The sequence below is a fragment of the Manis javanica genome, chromosome 8 (assembly GCF_040802235.1).
Source record: "Manis javanica isolate MJ-LG chromosome 8, MJ_LKY, whole genome shotgun sequence".
Classification (NCBI taxonomy): domain Eukaryota; kingdom Metazoa; phylum Chordata; class Mammalia; order Pholidota; family Manidae; genus Manis; species Manis javanica.
The window spans coordinates 111,351,103-111,368,653 of NC_133163.1; the positions used below are offsets into that span (position 1 = coordinate 111,351,103).

Here is a 17,551-nt window from a genome sequence, read left to right on the forward strand (position 1 = left end):
TATAGATTGAAGTGTTCCTAAGGTTCAATAGCTGTCACCAGAGGTAATAAAACTAGAGTAAAGAAAGTAGAACAGTTAATTACTAAGCAAATGCAAAATTAAATCAACTATCCCCAAAGTCAGTCAAGGGATAAACAAAGAGTACAGAATATGATACCTAACATATAAAGAATGGAGGAGGAACAAAAAGGAGGAAAAAAAAAGAACTGTTACATTATGTTTGTAATAGCATACTAAGTGAGTTAAGTTAGACTCTTAGATACTACGGAAGTTACCCTTGAACCTTTGGTAACCACGAATATAAAGCCTGCAATGGTAATAAGTACATAACTATCGATAATCACCATAAATGGTAAATGTTCTGAATGCACCAATCAAAAGACACAGAGTCACTGAATGGATAAAAAAATAAGACCCAACTATATGGTGCCTACAAGAGACTCACTTCAAATCCAAAGACATACACAGACTAAAAGTGAAGGGATGGAAAAAGATATTTCATGCAACTAATAGGGAGAACAAAGCAGGAGTTGCAGTACTTGTATCAGACAAAATAGACTTTAAAACAAAGAAAGTCACAAGAGACAAAGAAGGACATTACATAATGATAAAGGGGTCAGTCCAACAAGAGAATATAACCATTATAAATATCTATGCAACCAACACAGGAGCACCTACATATGTGAAACAAATACTAACAGAATTAAAAGGGGAAATAGAATACAATGCATTCATTCTAGGAGACTTCAACACTCCACTCACTCCAAAGGACAGATCAACCAGACAGAAAATGAGTAAGGATACAGAGGCATTAAACAACACATTAGAACAGATGGACCTAATGGACATCTATAGAACTCTCCACCCAAAAGCAGCAGGATACACATTCTACTCAAGTGCACATGGAACATTTTCAAAAATAGATCATATACTAGGCCACAAAAAGAGCCTCAGTAAATTAAAAAAGACTGAAATCGTACCAACTAGTTTCTCAGACCACAACGGTATGAAATTAGAGATTAATTATGCAAAGAAAATGAAAGATTGCACAAACACATGGAGGCTCCACAATATGCTCCTAAAAAAACCAATGGATCAATGACCAAATAAAAACAAAGATCAAGCAATATATGGAGACAAATGACAACAATAATTCGACACTGCAAAATCTGTGGGATGCAGCCAAGGCCATGCTAAGAGGGAAGTATATTGCAATATAGGACCTACCTCAGGAAAGAACAATAATCCCATATGAACAGTCTAAACTCACAATTAAGGAAACTAGAAAAAGAAGAACAAATGAGGCCCAAATTCAGTCGGAAGAGGGACATAATAAAGATTAGAGCAGAAATAAATAAAATCGAGAAGAATAAAATAGAAAGAATCAATGAAAGGAGCTGGTTCTTTGAGAAAATAAACAAAATAGATAAACCCCTAGCCAGACTTATCAAGAAAAATAGAGAGTCTACACACATAGAATCAAAAATGAGAAAGGAAAAATCACTAAGGACACCACAGAAATACAAAGAATTATTAGAGAGTATTATGAAAAATTATATGCTAACAAAGTGGATAACCTAGAAGAAATGGACAACTTTCTAGAAAAATACAACCTTTCAAGGCTGACCCAGAAAGAAAAATAAAATCTGAACAGACCAATTACTAGCAATGAAATTCAATTGGTAATCAAAAAACTACCTAAGAACAAAACACCTGGACCAGATGGCTTCACCGCTGAATTTTATCAAACATTTAGTGAAGATGTAATATCCATTCTCCTTAAATTTTTCCAAAAAGTAGAACAGGAGGGAATACTTCCAAACTCATTCTATGAGGCCAGCATCACCCTAACACCAAAACCAGGCAAAAACACCACAAAAAAAAGAAAATTACAGACCAATATTCCTGATGAACATATATGCAAAAATACTCAACAAAATATTAGCAAACCAAATTCAAAAATACATCAAAAAGATCATCCATGATGATCAAGTAGGATTTATTCCAAGGATGTAAGGATGGTACAATATTAGAAAATCCATCAATATCATCACCATATCAACAAAACAAGGACAAAAACCTCATGATCATCTCCATATATGCCAAAAAAGCATTTGACAAAATTCAACATCCATTCATGATAAAAAAACTCTGTACAAAATGGGTATAGAGGGTAAGTACCTCAACATAATAAAGGCTATATAGGACAAACCCACAGCCAGCATCATAGTTGACAGTGAGAAGCTGAAAGCCTTTCCTTTAAGATAGGGAAAAAGACAAGGATGCCCACTCTCACTTTTATTCCACATAGTTCTGGAGGTCCTAGCCATGGCAATTAGACAACACAAAGAAAAAAGGCATCCAGATTGGTAAGGAAGAAGTTAAAACTGTCCCTGTTTGCAGATGACATGATATTGTACATAAAAAACCCTAAAGAATCCACTCCAAAACTACTAGATCAAATATATGAATTCAGCAAAGTTGCAGGATACAAAATTAATATACAGAAATCTGTTGCATTCCTATACACTAATGATGAAGTAGCAGAAAGAGAAATCAGGAAAACAATTCCACTCACAACTGCATCAAAAAGAATAAAATACCTAGGAATAAACCAAACCAAGGAAGTGAAAGACCTATGCTCTGAAAAGTACAAGACACTCATGAGAAAAATTAAAGAAGATACCAATAAATGGAAACACATCCTGTGCTCATGGATAGAAAGAATTAATATTGTCAAAATGGCCATCCTGCCTAAAGCAATCTACAGATTCAATGCAATCCCTATCAAAATACCAACAGCATTCTTCAACGAACTAGAGAAAAACATGCTAAAATTCATATGGAACCACGAAAGACCCTGAATAGCCAAAGCAATCTTAAGAAGGAAGAATAAAGCTGGGGGGATTATGCTTCTGACTTCAACCTCTACTACAAAGCCACAATAATCAAGACAATTTGGTACTGGCACAAGAACAGACCCATAAACCAATGAAATAGACTAGAGAGCTCAGAAATAAACCCAAGCATATATGGTCAATTAATATACAATAAAGGAGCCATGGACATACAATGGGGAAATGACAACCTCTTCAACAACTGGTGTTGGCAACTGGACAGCTACATGCAAGAGAATGAAACTGGATTGTTGCCTATTCCCATACACAAAAGTAAACTCAAAATGGATCAAAGACATGAATGTAAGTCATGAAACCATAAAACTCTTAGAAGACAACCTAGGCAAAAATCTCCTGAATATAAACATGAGCAACTTTTTCCTGAACACATCATCTCGAGCAAGGGAAACAATAGCAAAAATGAACACATGGGAGTACATCAAACTAAAAAGCTTCTGTGCAGCAAAGGACACCATCAATAGAAAAGGCATTCTACAGTATGGGAGAACATATTTGTTAACAACATATCCGACTAGGGGTTAACATCCAAAATATATAAAGAACTCACACCCCTCAACAACCAAAAAATCAAATAACCCAATTAAAAAATGGGCGGAGTATATGACGGACAATTTTCCAAAGAAGAAATTCAGATGGCCAACAGGCACATGAAAAGATGCTCCACATCACTAATTATCAGGGAAATGCTAATCAAAACCACAATGAGATATCACCTCACACCAGTTAGGATGGCCAGTATCAAAGAGACTAAGAACAACAAATGCTGGCAAGGATGTGGAGAAAAGGGAGCCCTTGTACATTGCTAGTGGGAATGTAAGCTAGTTCAACCATTGTGGAAAGCAATATGGAGGTTTCTCAAAGAACTAAAAATAGAAATACCATTTGACCCAGGTATTCCACTCCTAGGAATTTACCCAAAGAATATAATTTCTCATATTCAAAAAGACATATGCACCCATATGTTTATTGCAGCACTGTTTAGAATAGCGAAGATATGGAAGCAACCTAAGTGTCCATCAGTAGATGAATGGATAAAGAAGATATGGTACATATACACAATGGAATACTATTCATCCATAAGAAAGAAACAAATCCTACCATTTGCAGCAACATGGATGGAGCTGCAGGACATTATGCTCAGTGAAATAAGCCAGGCAGAGAAAGACAAGTACCAAATGATTCCCCTCATCTGTGAGTATAACAATGAAGGAAAACTGAAGGAACAAAACAGCAACAGAGTCACAGACTCCAAGAAGAGACTCGTGGTTACCAAGGTGGAGTGGTGGGGGAGGGCTGGTGGGGAGAGAGGGAGAAGGGGATTGAGGGGTATTATGATTGGCACACATGGGGAAGATGGTGTAGCACAGAGAAGGCAAATAGTGACTCTGTGGCATCTTACTATACTGATGGGCATTGACTGCAATGGGGTATGGGCAGATATGATAATATGGGTGAATGTAGCAACCACATTGTTTTTTCATGTGAAACCTTCATAAGAGTGTATATCAATAATACCTTAATAAAAAAAATACAAAACCATCAAATTCAGTTTTGCTGTAATTTTTAAATAAGAACAAAAACCCCACAAGTGAAACCAAATCAACTGTTGAATTTCTAATAAATATTTTTTCATCTCAATAGATCATATTTACTTTAATATTCCTCCAAGGCAAATTGAAAAGATTATAGAACACACTCATAAACTGTAGTCATTTTTTAAATGCCATGTTTCAAATTAAGAAAGTATTTTATCTCCTGCTGTGAAAGATTAACAAATTACCTTATATTGATTTCCCCTACCCTATCCTCATGTTTAACTGTTCATTATATTTTTATCTTAATAAAATTTATGTATTTCCAAAAGAAAATAATAATTGGTTCTAGGTTCTCTACACTTCACTATTTATTCCGTCTCTTCCTATAGTTAGCAACACTCAGTCAATATGTATTAAGTGTCCACTATATGCCAGGCACTGTTCTAAGTACTGGAAACACAACAACGAATAAACAAGTTCCTGCCTCTATAAAGCACACATCCTAGTGGAAGACCAAGCAAACAAATAAAACCATAAAATAGGCGTATAACATAGTGTCAGTAGTGGTAAGTGGTATGAAGAAGAATAAAGTAGTGACAGTAGCAATGATGTTTTTTAGATAGGGTGACCAGGGGAGGATGCTCTAAAGAGGTGGTATTTATATCTGAAAGAGTGGCTGGCACATTAGAGAGAGAAGTTCTGGATGATTCCAGGTTCTAGGCTTGCACAAAAGAAGAATGATGGTGTCCTTTATTGAAAAAAAAAAAAAAGGAACATTAGGGGAGGAGGAGATTTGGGAGGGGAAAATCAAGAATTCTAGTTTGGATGTATTAAGGGGTCATGTGAACACATTAAATGGTGATTTGGATAAATTAAGTTCCTCTTGTGTATGATTCCTTCCTCGGGTCTTTTCTGACCACTGTACCTCTGAGAGCTTCCCACCCACCAGTGTCTCTATCACCCTCCTGAGTTTTTTGTGTTCACAATAGTCACCACAACCTGTAATTACAAGACTTGGCTAATGTTTGGTTATCCCCGCTAAAACTAAGTCCTGGGAGAAGTCTTGTTCATAGCTGCATCTCCTGGGCTTAGTACTGTGCCCGTCTCAGATTAAGGGCTCAACAAATAATTGTTGAAATGAGAGAACAGAGGGTAGATCGGTTCTCTGGAGTCAGGACAACTTGGTCCTTTTCTGAGCTCAACCAGTCACTAGCTAGGAGCCAGGCACCTCTGTGGTTATTTCCTCAATTTCAGAAGTCGTTTGATCAGATTTTTTTCTAAGGGCCAATTCACCCATTTAAAAATTGTATTTTAAAAAACCAGGATTTTAATTTACTTATTCTGGACAAATTTGCACCCACGACCTCATTTTGGTAACAATGCTGAAGGGCTTTTGAATAAGTGCTAACTTTCTTATGGGGAAAGCAATGGGGAAATCGCTTCGGGGATCTTGAAGAGTTTTCTATTCCCTCTTCTGGCCACCCTGAATCCACAGTCTCAGGTAGCCATCTGTTCCGCTAGGCTCCACTCCAGGACCAGGGAGAAATAACTGGAAAGAAAGAAGTGAAGGAGTTCATTTCCTGGAACATTAGTGAGCACATCAGTACAGCGCAAGCTTTTTCAGATATGCTATCACATTTTACATACATTTAAGGGTTATTTGGATATTAAGGCATATCTTTACAAAATCCCGTGAGGTAGGTAATAATACCCCCACTTTACTGCTATGTGAAATGATGTTTGGGGAGGTGAATTGATTTGCTCTAATTCAGACAAGTGGCAAATGGCCGAAGAAAGATTGGAGTCTCTCCCCCGGCCCTCCCCCACCTCACATTGTACTTTCCACTACATCATAGATCCTTAGAGTAAAGGACAAACTTTCTCGGGTATAATCAGTTTCCAGTGGACTCAGGTCTATTTGTTGAATCAACAAATGAAAAATAAATTGTATTTAGAAACTCTCCTAGAACTCGTGTTCAAATAACTGTTTATGTTTCAACTCATCTGTGAAACCCTACTGCAAAGCTATTAAGTACTATTTAACTTAGATACATAACTTGGAAGAAATAATGCCACAAAATACATCAACTTGTTTACAGAGACAAGAAAGATTTCTCTCCTGAAATAGCCAGATTTCCCAGGGCTCTTTCTGGAGAAAGAAGAGGGGATGCCAGGAATACCTTTTCTCTACATAGCCATACATTAGAGGATCCTTCACTTCCTTTGTTTTCCTTTGCTTCAGCAATTTTCAAAGACTTCACTTTCATAAGAATCCCGTCCTTTCTTAATGAAAAAGGAATTCTTTTTCCATCAAGGTATCCTTACTACAGGTCAATCTGATGTGTATGCACAAATGAGAATATGAACCTATGCCACAACAAATAGGGAAGGCCGTATGAATCTTAGCGTTGCACATGAAACTGAAGGAATAATTTAAAAACATAAAGCGTGTAGCACAGTATAAAGTGGGAAGGAGAAACAATACAGATGGGGTGTAATTCCTTTCTCTGTCTTCAAACCACAAGCCACCACTGTTTGCCTTTGAATGTAAAATTGGTCTTGAAGAAGGGATTGAATGATGTAAGCAGAGGAGGGTGTCATTTTTTCCTTCCCTCCCAATAAACAATGACAAAAGCAAGACATCTAAGAACTGAAATGTCAATAACGCAAGATCACGAATAGAAAAATGAATAAATAACATTTATTTTGTACAAAGCAGCGGCCGTGTCCCAGAGCTCCCCAGGGGCGGAAGGCGCCCCGAGGGCAGGGCCTGGGCCCTCAGAGCGGCAGCAGCGGGCCCAGCAGCAGCTCGCCCTGGCCCCGCAGGCGGCCCCGCTCCAGGCCGCGGTCCTGCTTCTCCGCCTTGACGCGCACGGCCAGGCGGCGCACCTCGTCCTCCGACAGCCCGTCCAGGCACAAGTCCTGGTCGAAGGCGGCCTCGCGGCTCCGCCGGACTACGGCGCCGCGCTGCTGGCGCGTCTTGCCCGGCGGCTGCAGGACGAAGCTCAGGCGGCAGCCGACGGCGCGGGGCTCGGCGGTTCCCGCGGCCTGTCCCTCGGCGCGGAGCAGCCCGATGCGGAGGCGCCCGCTGGCCCGCCTGTACTCGGCGGCCAGGCGCAGGGCGCCGCCGGCGCGCCCCAGAGCCACGGTGCCCTCGGCCTCCAGGCGCTCGGGCTGCCGGCCGGGGGACGGCGGCGGAGACGCGGAGGGGCCGCGGGCCGGGGTCCTCGATCCGGCGCCGCGCTCCTGGTCCTCGTCCCCGCGGGAGACTGAGCGGACGGGGGCCAGGCCGCGGCTCCCGCGGGCCCGCAGCGCGCGCCGCAGCAGCCCGTCAGGGGCGCGCAGGAGCCGGCGGCCGCGGGGCGGCGGGGCGCGCGAGTCCCGGGGCTGAAGAGCCCCGCCGGGGGCGGAGGGGACCCCGGCCTGGGGCGCACGCGGGGCGTCTCCCCTCGCGCCGCCGCCGCCGTAGGTGTGGGCCCGGGGGCGGAGCGCGGGCCGGGCGGCGGACGGCTCCAGGAGCGCGGCGCCGCGGGCGTCCCCGAGGAAGAGCGACTCCCTGCGGCGGGTGTGCGGGCTCTCGAGCAGCGCGCAGAAGCCGTAGGCGGTGCGCGCGCGGGGCAGGTGCTGCAGCGAGAGCGCGGCCTGAGAGCGCGGGTCCCAGTCGGTGCGCCCGGCGCTGTCGGCCCCACGGGGCCACAGGTCCGGCTCGGCCGCGCACCGCCGGGGCAGAGCGGCGGCCGGGGGCGGGGACTCCTGCGCGCAGGGCGCGGGCAGCCGCGGCGGGATGCAGAACGCGGGGATGCGGGCCGGGGTGAGCACATTGGAGAAGGCAGGCTCCGGGGCAGCGCTGCCCGCGGCCGAGGCGCGGAGCTTCACGAGGAGCCGCATCCTCCGAGGCTGAGGCTGGGGCTGGGACCGGCGGGAAGAAGCGCTCCTGCGGGGCAGGGAAGCCGCTGAGTTTGGATACCTGGGCCCCTCGGGACGTGGCCGGACCCCTCCCTCGGGTTACCGAGGGGCCTACGACCCCGGCCAGTCCGACCCGAGCTCTCGCGCGCCCACAACCCACCCCCACCCCCCCCGCCTTTCACTCGCTAGTACTAAATAAACGAAGAAATCAGACCTTTCCCTCTTCTTCAGTCTCTCTGGGTCACTAGCCGCAAGCCCAGCGCCCGCGGCCTCCCGGTCCGGGCTTCAGCACGGTGGCCGAAGCAGTGGCGCTCCTGTCTTATATCGGCAGCCCGAGTCCCGCCCAGCCTGCCGCCAGCCCAACCCCTGGCGGCACTGGACAGCCCGCCTTTCGGGCCACCTCTTCCCGCTGACGCCCGGGGTTGGGGCGGGGTGGCCTGCAGGGGGTGCTCGGGGGCGAGCGGAGCTGCCGCGGGGGGTGCAGGCATCTTCTGGTCGGTCCTGGACCTGCATCTTCTCTGCGCGCACGGAGCCCCTTATACAGGCCTGTGGAAAGTCTCCTGTGAAGAGAAGACGCCAGACTGTCGCCGACGCCCAGAGAGAATTGGAGGCTGAAAATGTTGGCGGCCTTTTGGAGAAGGTGAAGCAGGATGAGGAAACAGGAAGTTCCTTTTTACTGAGCTAAATCCTGTCACCCTGCACGTAACCTACACGCCCTGGGGGCTTCTATTTTTCAGCCCCCACGCATCTGCCACGTGTAGACCAATGTGGTTTCCATGGTACTCGGGTACTTCTTTATGGGCCTCCCTCTGCAGGACAACCTCTTTAATAGCATAGGAAGGACCTGGCTCAGTCAATGCCGTAAATCCTGGTGCGGTTGTTGAAGTAATGTATGCAAAATTTTCTGGATGACTAGGCTCTGCCTGTCATCTTAATTGTCACAAAAGATGGGGCTTTGGGTACATGCCCTAAAAATAACAAGATGTTTCCAAAACTACGGCTTTTCTTTCTGCTCCCACATGGACGAATCCAATTAGAAAGCACCTTACAGAAAAATCTATGTTGCCTTTTTCCTCCCCTGACATTCATTTTCTAATCGGAAGCCCAGAGGGACTTGAGGAAATTCCACAAAGGTTAAACAAAGCTAGTAATGGCAGAACCTGGAACTAGCAATTTCTTTTTTATTTGGCTTTGCATATGATGTTTTACTGTTTTCTGAAACGCCCTCTCTTTACTGCTTCTGTCTCTAGGAGCTCCTGCATGTTTTCCGTAATTCAGCCAGACAGCAATCCCTTCAGGACCCCGTACCTAACTCCCCCACTGCAGTTCATTAGCCCTTCCTCATGTCCTCCACATACATTCTATGCACCACCATTCATGCATTTAGCACGCTGCTTTTGAGCTTTTGGTTTACAGGTTTGTCTCCCCTGGCAGACTATGACTTCCTGGGTCAACTCAAGAGTGGAGTCTGGGAGACTTCCTATGAATATGTTTGAAATAAAAGTGCTATAATCCAGAGCCTGGGTCTGCTTCAATCCCATTTGCCCTATAAAAGGGATCAGCCTGGCTGTCTGATTCATCTGTTATCCAATTCCGGCACGTGGGCATAAAATGTCAGACAAATAATAAGTGCTCAGTAAATATTTGATGAAATATATTTTGTTGAATAGAGCCTGACCTACAATTCAGGTCTTATGACATGGTACTTTTAACCATGTATCTCTCTCACTAAATTATTCAATTTCTTTCTCACAACAAAGCAGTGAGATGGATATTTGCTTCTGTTTTACCAGATGAGAAATTGAGGTACATGTTAAGAGACTGGTATAGGGTCATTCAAACTGGGAATCACAGCCCAGATAGTAAATCCTCTCTCTCTGCTAATTCATTCTCCCCTCCCTGCCTATACCTTCCTTCCTTCTCTTCTTTCCTTCTCCATCCATTCACTCAGTTCAATATAATTCAGTCTGTTGTGTATCACGCATTGTGTGTGTAGCTTATATTGTAGTTTACAGCCAGAAGGTTAATTCTCAAAGCAACTCATTCTACTATTAAGTATTTTCCACTAACTTTGCTTTGGAATAAGTAGCATTATATCTAAATCCTTAAAGGCAAGGAAAGTGAGTGTTTTCCTTGAGTTAATAATTAATGCTTTCTTTCTTAATCGATCACTGTTTTCCTCGGGTACATGCTTTTCTGAGGGGACAAGCACTAATCAATATGCAGCCAGGAAATAGTGGCCATTCCTGCTGAAGCCAGAGTTGCAAGCAGAGGAGTCCTTGGGGGGGGTCTCTGATCATTTCATTTTGATTCTTCAGGCCTGTCTGCAAATTCGTGGTCTAATGGTCTTTCTGAAGCAGAGCACACCTGCATTATGTTGTGCTGATTTGCCAGCTCACTTTGAGTTAGACCCTAGTGAAAATGGCTTTCACTGCCCTAAGGGTGTTTGTGACATGAACGCACAAACATTTTGTCAATGAGTAAATGCCCCTGAAAGCAGCACACTGGATTTCAGTAATTGCACTACCAGCGCTTCCACGTTCATAGAGTGACATAAGCATGGGTACAAATGCAGTCTCCATCTAGAGGGCTTTCCAAAACCATTAGCTTCCTATGAATTAGTATTCTACAGAAGAGAAAGTAAGATACAGGGAAATAAAATTACTTAACCAAGGATACAGTCCAGTCATTCATTCATCTAAACCCATAGCTGCAGGCTGTAGTTATGGTTAGAGGCCTGGTTTCCCTCCTGATTCTGAAATCACATTGGGAGAAAGTCAAAAACAACCCCTCAACAGGAAACTCTGACCATTTCGGTTGTTTTATTTTGTGCCTTATGACCACATAAGGTCCACCATCTTATACTAAAAGCTTTGACAATGTTATAGCAAAGAAACTATCCCAAAATAATATTAACATTTACAGAACACTCAATATATATGGGGTCTTATTTAATCCCTAAACAACTGTCTAGAGAAGGTAGGGATCTAAAGAAGGTTGGCTCATAGACGAGAATCAACCTGTCTAGTCTCAAATCCTGTAAGAGCCAAACTGTGACTCAGACCAGATCCCCATGGCTTCTATCCTGAGCGCTAAGCTGTTTCTCCTGAACTCATTGCCTCTCTAGGTGGCAAGATAAAAGAAAAAGAGACCCTTGTTCCAAGGCCTTGAGTTGAAACTATACACCTTATTCTTTATACCAGTACCTAATGGATTAAACATGCCATAAGCAGGAAAGCATTAGTTTTGCATCATAGTGCTGTACCATTTGTAAACAGAATCCTTGTCTTCCCAGGAAGTGTGTTCATTTTCTTTATTTATACCATACTTTGTTCCAAAACAGGATTTGAGGTGATTTACATAATAAAGACCCAGGGAATTTATCATCCCTAGAGACTGACATGGTGGAAATGAAAAAGACAAGCAGTTAACTGATAAAGAACCCTGAATGAGGTCACAAGTTGACGTGTATCAGCACCTATGCCCCTGGAGTCCGGGGACAAGGTGTGAAGGTACTCAAAGAGGCTTCAGTGGGAAGGCTTGGGAGCGTGACAAGTCCTACCGGAGCCTCATAGTCTACTATCCTTGGAAAACCAGCAAAGAAACAGTCTGAGTATCCAGTGGTGGGGGTCAGCCATGTCCCCTTTACAGAAAAAATAGTCATGAAAATCATCAAGAAGACTGTAGACACAGAAATATATTTCTGATGGAGCATTTATGAAACTACCAGCAGGCAAAATTATATATTCCTTATCGACACAGTTGGGTAAAGATGTGTCCTAAGGCTCAGAACTGGGAGGGAATACAAAACATCAAAACAATTGCTTTTTTATGGGTATCAAAGTTTTATCAATTTTTGCCCTGGTTCATTGAAGTTAGTTTGAACAAGCTTACAAAAATATATACAATATGATAAAAAAAACAAAGTAAAAAGTAGCTGAAATAATTGAAATGGAAGGAAAATAAGGCTAAGGAAGATCAGATAAAACCAGAAATGAAGGTAGAATGGAAAATACAGTGAAGTTTTTAACTGCCACAACACTGGAGAAGAAGCCCAGAATCTGGCATCAGAAGAGCTGACTTTGAGCTCTAGTTCAGTGATTTATTTCTTCTCTGTCCTTGAGCATGTAATTGCACCTCCAATATGCCATGTTTTCATCTGTAAAATGGGATAGATGATATTCTTTCCTGAAGATAGAATGGGAACTTGTGCATGGAAGTATTTTGTAGATTATAAAGTGCATCCATCCTTTAATTGCTGTTCCCTGAAAGCATTATATTCCCTCACTTCCATGCCTTTTGTATGTCTTTCTGCCCTTCTCATCTTCCTTCAAGATTTATTCATCCTTTGGGACTATATTTAAACATCACTTCCTCCTGAAAGCCCTCTATGACTGCCCAGGCTGGGTCATGTGCCCCTTTTGTGTGACCTTCTTTCAGAGAGAAGATAAGGCAGGACAGTGAATTCTGAAGTCTCAAACCTGGGTTCACAATCCTGCTCTGCCATTTCCTACATGTGTGACCCTCTGAGTGCCAATCTTATCTGTTAAGTGAAAGTAACTGTTTATTACCATCATCATTGTGAGGATTAGAGATAGCACATAGAATGCAAAGGTACACACAGGGCTTCATAGAGTTTGGCTATTACTGCTAAAATAATTTCCTTGGATTAAGTTTCTCATGCTAAATTTTGAAAATGGCTGTCTTTGCTAAAGCACAGTAAGTCTATATTTATGTTTAAAAGTATAGCTTTTGAAAGCTTATGAAAAACATATGGAACAACATTTAAAAAACGAATTAATTTCTTGTCCACATTGAAGGAACTGCAGACTGTTTAATATTACTACAATTAAATGTTATTAGCTAACAAATGAAAATCAAGGTGAATCAAATCAATCTCCATTTTTTTTTTTCCTGAGGAGAAATGTCTAGACTCCCTATATTTTGTTTCTCTCTCCAGAAAATTTCTAGTTTAATTCATGGCTAAAGAGTATTCAGCTTCTTAGACTTTCTCCTTTGACGTCAGATTTTGGTCTCTTTTGTGTCAGTACAACGTGAACAGTACTTGTAGTCATTTTCACAAACGTCATATTTATTTAATCTTCCCAACAATCATGTCTAGCCAATACTCATTTTACAAACAAGGAAATTGTGACTCAGTGTTTTTTGTTTTTGTTTTTTTGAGGGGGCATCTCTCATATTTATTGATCATAGGTTGTTAACAACAATAAAATTCTGTATAGGGGACTCAATGCACAATCATTAATCAACCCCAAGCCTAATTCTCAACAGTCTCCAATCTTCTGAAGCATAACGAACAAGTTCTTACATGGTGAACAAGTTCTTACATACTGAGTAAGTTCCTACATGGTGAACAGTGCAAGGACAGTCATCACAGAAACTTTCGGTTTTGATCACACGTCATGAACTATAAACAGTCAGGTCAAATATGATTATTCGTTTGATTTTTATATTTGATTTATATTTGATTCCCACATTTCTCCCTTATTATTATTATTATTATTATTATTATTATTATTATTAATAAAATGCTGAAGTGGTAGGTAGATGCAAGATAAAGGTAAAAAACATAGTTTAGTGCTGTAAGAGGGCAAATGTAGATGATCAGGTGTGTGGCTATAGACTAAGTATTAATCCAAGCTAGACAAGGGCAACAAAACATCCACGGATGCAGAAGATTTCTCTCAAAACAGGGGAGGTGAGGTTCTAAGCCTCACCTCTTTTGATCCCCAGTTTCTTACCTGATGGTCCCCCTGCGACTGTGCCTGTCTTAGGTTGTTCCTCCCTTGAGGAATCTTACCCGTCTCTGGCTAACCAGTCATCTTCCGGGGCCATACAGGGAGATGTAAAGTTGGTAAGTGAGAGAGAAGCAATATTGTTGGAAAACGTTAGCTTTTTACTTCTTTGCAGACTTATGCCCTCTGGCTTCTATGCCCAGCATTTGTCTTGAGGTATCTTTACCAATGGAAGAATTATGATACTCAGTAATTTCGATATGAGGCATGAATTCTACTTAAGGGTTGTAATTAGGGAGGAAGAAGAAAAGGTATAGAAGTAGCAGATGGAAGAAAACATGGGAAGATTGATTATTTCTTTGACATATCTTCTTGTAGTGTAACATAAGCATGTATAGGTTTTAAATTACTAATTAAATTGTGTGCACGCATTAACATAATAGGAATACAACTACATAACCAAAGCAGACCTACAATTACCAGCCATATCCAGTGAAACCAAGAAAACCAGTTAGGCACCCTAGGCATTTGTGAAAACTTATCAATGATATGATGGATATTGTCTAACTGAATTTGAATAGTTTTAGAAAAATCAGACAAATTAAAACAACACATTCCTGGGAACTGTTCATATCCCATATGTTCTTTTAACAGTAGATAGTCTATAGTCACAAGATTTTGGAGCACTGCAACTTGCACTTCTCCTAATTCTTGGTTGAGTTCCAACAGTATAGATCCAGTCAAATTTGTTGTTTTACTGTATGCACAGGCCAGCTTAGATATCTCCTTCTTCATTCCAATGGCAAGTCCAGGAACTGGTGGGATGAATGCAGCTACAACTGCAGCATCGCCTGGATCTTTGTTGAAGTTTTTTGATGATCATCTTCTGGAGTGCCTCTTCCAGAGAATGTTGATGTTGGAAGTTCTTCTTTATATCGTATCTTAATTCATTTTCTGGGTAGCCAAATTAGGCTTTGATCCTCTGTATAAACACAAACAAACCCTTTGCCCACACTTTGATATGCCCGTGACTCAGTGTTTTGTTCAAGATGCACTAGCACTTGGTTAAGCGGTTACTCAAACCCGGGTCTTAACTCCACCACTTATGTTCCTTTCCCAAAACAATGCTTTCCATTGATTAGGGCCCAGGGTATTTATAAAATACACTGTGAAGTTTGTTTCTCAGCTAAAGCAGCTCAGACACAAGTCATCACAAGCAAGTGAAAAGAAACACAGTTTTAAGCAAACTGGCATGTATCATCTCCTTCTGGCTACTCTCCTCTGTTTTTGCCCATCTGGAAATGCTGTTGTTCCCAGAGATTTTTCTGCAGCCCCCCTTCAATCATGGATTCAGTTTAATCTCTTGGTGCATCCCTCTCAGGGCTGTGACAGTGCACGTTCTCACCCCCAATCAGCCGCTCTCCCCACTCCTCCCAAGAGCTAAAAAGCAAGCCTGATGGTGTCACTCCCCGTCTTCAAGCCTTCTGTGGCACTCCATTGCCTTTAGGATAAAACTCCTTTGCCTAGGACACAAGCATCCTGATCTGGCCCCTGTCTACCCCTATCTCCAGCCTCATCTCCTGCTCTACCCACCATGCCTGACTTCAGCTACTGTGCTTGTTGCTTCCTAAAAGCCCACATTCTCTCACCTCATGTCTTTGCTTATGCTCTTCTACCTGGAAAGCCTGCCTCCCGCTTGCCTCCATAACCTCTCTTCATTCTTTAAGACAGTTCAAGTATTGCCTACACCTGAAAGCCTTCCCTGACTTCCCCAGCTCTAGTTTATTCATTTTCACTGATATATAGAATTCCATTGTATAAACATACTGGATGGATGTTGGCATCATTTCCAATTTTTCCAGTGCTGGTCTGATTATTTAGTATTGTCAGATTTTTAAAGATGGCTAATACAGTGAGTGATATGGGCTGAATTATGTCCTCCCAAAATTCACGTGTGAAGTCCTAACCTGCGGTACCTCAGGACGTGATTGTTATTTGGAGTTAGGTCTCAAAGAGGTATTTGAGGTTAAACAAGGTGATCGGGGTGAGCCCTGATTAGGACACAGACATGCACAGAGGGGCGACCATGTGAAGACACAGGGGGAAGAGGGCCGTCTAAAGCCAAGAAGAGAGACCCACAGAAGAAATCAACCCTGCCAACACCTTGATCTTGGATTCTAGCCTCCAGAACTGTGCAGAAATGAATTTCTGTGATTTAAGCCACCCAGTTTGTGGTATTTTGGTATGGCAGCTCTAGTAAACTACTACAGTGAATTAACTGTCTCGGCTTTGATTTCCATTCTTTTGTTTACAACTGAAATTGAGCAAATTTTGCACATGTTACTTAGAAATTCAGGTTTCTTCTATAAAATTTTCTTAATATTTTGCATTTTAGACTTTTATTGTGTTTCCTTCTCTTATATACATATACACACATCAGATACTACTTCTGGGTCATTTTTAAAGTGCTGTAAATATCATCTCCCTGTGACTCCCTTTTTATGATATCTTTTGAGAAAAAGAGATTTTTAAATTTTAATATAATCAGACATGTCAAATTTTTCCTCTGTGATTGGCTTAAGAAATAATTCGCTGCCCCAATGTTGAAAAGAGAATTTTCTCTATTTTCTTCTTATGTGTTAAAAATTTTGCTTATTCCCACTTAGGCCATTAAGACTCAAACAGTTTAAATAATTCCTCCTGAAATTACTTGGTCTTTAACCACAGATCTAGGATCTAAATGTTAACTGATGAAAAAGCCTAAAGTCTGTACGTGATGTTAGCAGTGGGTTTCAGAAATTATTTGAGGCTCAGGCAAATTGACGGGCCTGTCTCCGAAGCCCATTCTGCTCACCTTACTGATTTTGAGCATTCAGTGCAGAGCTTCCTTGGCGTTGCTTCCTGACTTTGCACACTGTTTTAACAGGCCTACCAGGGAGTCCAGAGCTGGGGAAAGTGCACTGGCCTGCATCTCAGGATGCTTGGTGCCCCAGTTGTGGCCCTACTATTTGCCAGCTGAGCCTCTGCTCAAATCACTGAACCTTGCCAGACCTTGATTTCCACTACATGAAACAAGACACTGAATGTTACAAAGTTAACTTCAAATTCCTTTCTAGAGTTTCATTCTCAGAATCCATATACTCTACAGAGCAACCACATAGGGTCCTGTGAGGAAGCCCCTCCTGGGCCCCAGCCAAATCCACAGTGTCTTCTAGTTCCCACACCCTGTGAGCTTTTCTTTCAGTCTCACTAATTTCCCTGAGCTGGAAATGGACCTCTCAGCTTCTAAATCATGTTTGTGGTACTCAACTACTTATCAGAGCTACAATAATACTTGTGACCAAAGAATCTAAATAGATGGTCTTCCTAAGCAGTTAGAAGCTGGCTACTTTTGGAATAGGACCTGCATCAAGTTCTGGACTGTAAGACAGAAAAC

At 42.4% G+C, this 17,551-nt stretch overlaps 1 protein-coding gene across 1 annotated transcript; it reads right to left on the reverse strand.

The window, feature by feature from the left end:
• Positions 1-7,132: 7,132 nt before the first annotated feature.
• Positions 7,133-8,940, reverse strand: LOC140843174 (C2 calcium-dependent domain-containing protein 4A-like). Its single transcript, XM_073211934.1, has 2 exons — positions 8,574-8,940; positions 7,133-8,387 (listed from the first exon to the last, which is right to left on the reverse strand). The coding sequence occupies exon 2, from the start codon at positions 8,339-8,341 to the stop codon at positions 7,232-7,234; it is 1,110 nt and encodes a 369-aa protein (XP_073068035.1). The 5' UTR covers positions 8,342-8,387; positions 8,574-8,940; the 3' UTR covers positions 7,133-7,231.
• Between the last annotated feature and the right edge of the window lie 8,611 nt (positions 8,941-17,551).